This window comes from Micropterus dolomieu, linkage group LG16, assembly GCF_021292245.1.
Source record: "Micropterus dolomieu isolate WLL.071019.BEF.003 ecotype Adirondacks linkage group LG16, ASM2129224v1, whole genome shotgun sequence".
In the NCBI taxonomy this organism is placed as follows: domain Eukaryota; kingdom Metazoa; phylum Chordata; class Actinopteri; order Centrarchiformes; family Centrarchidae; genus Micropterus; species Micropterus dolomieu.
In genome coordinates, this window is record NC_060165.1 from 6,670,334 (window position 1) to 6,676,333 (window position 6,000).

The following is a 6,000-nucleotide window of genomic DNA, read 5'->3' on the forward strand; positions in this document are numbered from 1 at the left end:
ACCTCTGACAGTTTTTGTTTAAAACTGGATGACGTAAAATAATGAGACAAAGATAAATCATGTCAGAACTTTTTCCACCTTAAATGTGACCTATAATGTCAACAATTCAATTGAAAAACAAATTGAAATCTTTGAGGGGGAAAAATGAAAAATAAAACCCCTCAAATAACCTGGTTGCATAAGTGTGCACACCCTTAGACTAATACTTTGTTGAAGCACCTTTTGATTTTATTACAGCAGTTAGTTTTTTTGGGTAGGAGTCTATTAGCATGGCACATCTTGCATCTTTGCAAAAGCGCTCCAAATCTGTCAGATTGTGAGGACATCGCCTATGCACAGCCCTCTTCAGATCACCCCACAGATGTTCAATTGGATTCAGGTCTGGGCTCTGGCTGGGCCATTCCAAAGCATTAATCTTCTCCCGGTGAAGCCATGCTTTTGTGGATTTGGATGTGTGCTTTGGGTCGTTGTTGTGCTGAAAGGTGAACTTCCTCTTCATCTTCAGCTTTCTAACGGACGCCTGAAGGTTTTGTGCCAAAACTGCCTGGTATTTGGAACTGTTCATAATTCCCTCCACCCTGACTAAGGCCCCGGTTCCAGCTGAAGAAAAACAGCCCCAAAGCATGATGCTGCCACCACCATGCTTCACTGTGGGTATGCTGTTCCTTGGGTGATGTGTAAAGTTGTTTTTGCGTCAAACATACCTTTTGGAATTATGGCCAAACAGTTCTACCTTGGTTTCATCAGACCATAACACATTTTCCCACATGCTTTGGGGGGACTTGATGTTTGTTTTTGCAAACTTCAGCTGTGCTTGGATGTTTTTCTTTGTAAGAAAAGGCTTCCGTCTTGCCACCCTACCCCATAGCCCATTCATATGAAGAATACAGGAGATAGTTGTCACATGTACCACACAGCCAGTACTTGCCAGAAATTCCTGCAGTTCCTTTAATGTTGCTGTAGCCCTCTTTGAAGCCTCCCTGACCAGTTTTTCATCAATTTTGGAGGGACGTCCAGTTCTTGGTCACAGTTGTGCCATATTTTCTCCACTTGATGATGACTCTGCTTTGGAAATTCTTTTGTACCCGTCTCCTGACTTATGTCTTTCAACAATGAGATCTCTCTGATGCTTTGAAAGCTCTCTGCAGACCATGGCTTTTGCTCGGAGATGGAACTAAGAAAATATCAGGAAAATCCTACTAGTACAGCTGAACTTCATTTGTGATTAATCAGAGTCACTTTAAATGATGGCAGGCGTGTAATGACTTCTAGTTAACCAGAGTTTGAATGTGATTGGTTAATTCTGAACACAGCCACATCCCCAGTTATAAGAGGGTGTGCACGCTTATGCAACCAGGTTATTGTTTTTATTTTTAATTAAGTTTGTTTTTTATTGAATTGTTCACATTATAGGTCACATTAAAGGTGGAAAAAGTTCTGACATGATTTATCTTTGTCTCATTATTTTACATCATAAGAACCTAGCATTTTAACAGGTGTGTGGATTTTTCTATCCACTGTACATTAGCCACCTCTGTGACCAACATCACTTTGTCCCCTGGCACAAATACAGGCAAGACACCATTTCCAAACTTACACACTTACCCTTACATCCCAATCAGGCCTAGGCTTTATGCTTGAAATTAACGGAAGAATATCTGCCTGATATTGATGTAAATCAGTAAGAGAATATGCATAATTAAAGAAATCTAATTGTTTAGTTTATAGTTTATAGTAACAGTTTGTTTGGAATCATCAGTTCAGACAAATTTTTGAGAAATGATATCACAGGATGATCATATTGTCACGTTAAGATTATACCGAAAGTCAATCTAAAATAATATTGGGAAGTATTGCCCAGACTTTATCCGCAGCTGTTGGTGTTCATAAAACTTTGGAGCCACCTGTATCAACGAGCTGGTCAGTCATCAGAATGAATAAATCAATGTAGGGCTGCAGCTATCGTTTTCATTTATAATTATTAATGAATCTGTCAATTTCTTCTAATTGTTGGAATTAGAAAATGGCAAAAAAATGCCCATCACAACTTCCCAGAGTCAGAGTTAACAACTTAAAATAACTTGTTTTGTCCAGCCAAAAGTTCAAAAGCCAAAGAAATTCAATCTACAGTGATATAAAACTGTGAAAAGTGACAAACCCATACCTTTTGAGAACAGTGAGTGTTAGAATTTTACTTAAACGGTTAATTGACGTTGACGATTATTTTTCTGTGGATGGACAAATCAGTTAACCAACTAAAGGTTTTATCCAGAATTTAATAAATAAGTGAATGAATTAATAACTGACTGCCCAAGTTCAAATGAACAAATGTCTAACTTGAATGATGTATGAAATGACTGAATGAGGAATAGACTAAATGATTGAAAAAATTAGCAATAAATGCATGACATGCATTAGTAAGTGAATCACAGAGCGAATGGTTGACTGAGTACACCTCTTATCCGCAGGCTGTGTGGTTACCCTCCGTTCTACGATGAAAACGACTCCAAGCTGTTTGAACAGATCCTGAAAGCCGACTACGAGTTTGACGCGCCGTACTGGGACGACATATCGGACTCAGGTGAGCCTATGCCTTCCTCCTCCCCCTCTGTCCACCATGTGGCACATATGGACCACACACCACCTCTCCATCACAGCTTCTGACATCATCTGCCTGGAATGAATGTATTTGGGAGTGTGTGGCAGTAAAACAACCTTAGTGGACGCCAGTCGTGTGTGTGTGTGTGTGTGTGTGTGTGTGTGTGTGTGTGTGTGTGTGTGTGTGCCATGCTAGGGGCTTGAATGTGTGACCCACACCTTTGGTCCAAACTTAAATGTCTCAACAAGAATCTGATGGATTGGCATGACATTTTATACAGACATTCATGATTCCCAAAGGATGAATCTTAATGACTTCACTGAAGACTCTTAGTGATGTTTTTTTGGAGAGATTATGTTTTACAGATACCAGATTATGTTTTTTAGACGGCACCAAAAAGCAATTCAAACTGACTGAAATGTCAAAGATTAGTGTTATTTGTGTCACAAATTTCTGTTTTTAGGAAGATTGACCCACTAATTATTTCAAAATGCTGTTTATAGTTGGTATGGTCTTTGTGTGTCTACGGTCATTGACATTTTGTGGCCTTTTTATTGTTGTTTTTTTTTTCTCCCAGCCAAAGATTTCATCAGCAGTCTGATGGAAAAAGATCCAGCCAAACGTTTCACCTGCGATCAGGCACTCAGACACCCCTGGTGAGAAACACAGAATGTCATACCCAGGCAAAAAAGGGCATTAAATCAATAATCAATAGATATCGATGTACAGTCAGATAATTTGTGTGTGTGTGTGTGTGTGTGTGTGTGTGTGTGTGTGTGTGTCAGGATCGCTGGGGATACGGCACTCTGCAAGAACATCCATGAGTCAGTCAGCCGGCAGATCAGAAAGAACTTCGCCAAGAGCAAATGGAGGGTAAATGTTGTTTGCCGCAGTTTATTCTTTGTGGTTTTGCCTCTATTGCAGGAACTTTTGTATTACTCCAGTGTTTAGAAGATGAATCACTCTCTTGTAAAAACCTGGCTCACCATATGGTCAGGAGTTAACCTTCATGTTATGTTAAGCCAAAGCGTGAACACACAGAACAGAAATTGGGCCCAATTACACACTAAGACAGAGCAGATGCAGCAAATAGTGTTTTATTGAAAATAAAATGGGCACAAAAGAATCCACAGAAATCAAAGGATTGTAAATCCACAACAATATCCAATCCACAGTCCAAATGAAACTGAAACGGATGCAAACATATCCGAATATCCGAAAAGAAGTGGAAGACAGAAGAAAACAGGAAACGGGCTCGGACGCAATCCGAAAAAGACCAGGGTGATTCACAAACTATAAATACACAAGGTAGGGCCAGGTAATAACACACAGGTGACACGAATAAGGAAATCTACATGGAGGACACAGACAGGACATATAGTACAACAAGACACGAGAGGTGGACACTTACAAAATAAAACAGGACATAAACCAACAAAACCCATAACCACAACACTTCATCATTCACTTTTCTCCTGAAGCTCTCAGAAGAAGAAGAGAGTAATCTCCAGACTTGAAATAAATTCCACTTTGTTGAAGACGCTCCTCAGCTGTCATTTTCAGCCCTGGGTGGGAATAGTACATACAGCTCATGTCATATTTGAACCTCAGATGTTTTTAATGGAAGATAAACTGCAACAGCAGACCAAATCGTGGCATTTTTTTTTGGCAATAGTGCCAGTTCATTGAAAGCAGATTCTGGTCTGCATCTTCAAAGCTACTATGAAATGAAAAAACACTTTTTTGATATTTTCAATGAATTGAAAATCCCGAATATAATCCAACTCATACTTGTTAAACAGTACGCTGATAGTGCAGCGACCTCATTCCAAGCCAATAGATAGAAATAAAAACTTCACTGAATAAAACCATCACAGATATTTGAACAGTTTTGCTCCTTATAAAATAAATAAGATGCTACTTAATTGCTGTTTCACTGGCATTTTAATCCCAACAGCTTTTATGATATGCAGAAACTGAGGCAAAGTGAGAGCTCTCTGTTTCTGTTTATTTCCTATTTCCTTTCTCACTCCAGCAAGCATTCAATGCCACCGCCGTGGTTCGACACATGAGGCGGCTTCAGCTTGGCAGCAGCATGGGGAGCAGCATAGACGCTTCCAACCCACTGACCAGGCCGAGCCAGATGCAGAAGCCTGCCCAGAGCCAGGCTGGCCAGAACCAGCCAGCTCAGAGCCAAAACGCTGGCCAGGCGGCACAGAGCCAGAGCACCAACACGGCTGCCAGCAAAAGCTCCTCCATAGACAACAACATAGCAGCTCCTCGCAAGGAATGTGAGTATGAGTCATTTGTATCAGTAGCACCAGGAAGCAAAGAGAACATATGTATATTACAAAAAGTTCAAGCACTGATCATTCGCTAAACTTCTCTCTCAAACAATGATTGTCCAATCCTTGATGAGAAACTGCAACTAAGCACAGCAGTCCTGACACCTGGATTTTCCCACAAGCCCAAATGGTGTGCATGGCACAGACTGATACTCTATATGCACATAAAGACTTCGGAGGGTGGTGTCTTTTTAGGGTTTCCAAAACCAAAAACACAAGAGCAAAAAGTATAAGTTGCAAACGTTAGTGGTTAACTAGCTTACTACTTACTAAATCTACGTTATTGAGTGGGAGTCGATCCTGAATGCGTATAGGTTAACATTAGCAGCTCTGTCGTGCTTTGTGGGATTTAGGGGAGTTTACAAACTCATTATGCGAAATAGCATTGCATTCACATTGGTTAGCCCTCATCCTAAAGGCCTTTTCTCTTGTAACATTAAACATAAATCTAAATCGAACCTCTTGCTTGTCCAAGTATGTAAGATAAGCAGCAAATCTGGGTAAGGTTAGAAGGAAATAACAGTCTAATTGTACGTTTTGTCTTCTCATACTTGCAATACTAGGACCATGGAATAGATACGGCTTCGCCTTGCTTCCAATTTTGCCCAGTGGCCAATCACAGTATCCAGTGAAAAATTCCCCTGCAGCCCAAAAAGCATTGTCTAAATAGACCACCAATATAAAAGAGACGTCTGTAAAACTGTAGAACTGCAAACAAGGTCAATTATTATTAATGTTTTTGATCACAGGCAATGCCAGTGGGTGAAACACTACTGCTCATATTCAGTGCTGTTTCTATGTCTTCTACACTTTTTCTTAACTTTGTGCCTGGGACCTGTTACCTTAAGTCTTGGTCTTTTAGCATGATGTCATGTATGTAACCATCAAGGGCGTATTTTAAACTCCTTTCCAAGATTAACGTTTTAAAGTGAGTCAACTTGAAATTTTATAAAGTCAGTCAGAGACAGCCTTTTTAACCAACCCATGAAGCCTCCTTAGTAATCTGTTGTTGTTGTTGTTGTTGGGAAACTTTTTGTTTTAGCTGGCAAAATCAGT

General features: G+C 40.1%; 1 protein-coding gene across 1 annotated transcript in view; it reads left to right on the plus strand.

Moving 5' to 3' along the window:
* The window catches only part of camk1da (calcium/calmodulin-dependent protein kinase 1Da), a 79,216-nt gene that overhangs the window by 65,880 nt on the left and 7,336 nt on the right, over nt 1-6,000 (plus strand). The window contains exons 7-10 of the mRNA XM_046072730.1: nt 2,469-2,581; nt 3,177-3,255; nt 3,385-3,472; nt 4,635-4,890. Of these exons, the coding sequence (XP_045928686.1) occupies nt 2,469-2,581; nt 3,177-3,255; nt 3,385-3,472; nt 4,635-4,890 (536 nt within the window). The remainder of the gene's footprint in view (nt 1-2,468; nt 2,582-3,176; nt 3,256-3,384; nt 3,473-4,634; nt 4,891-6,000) is intronic.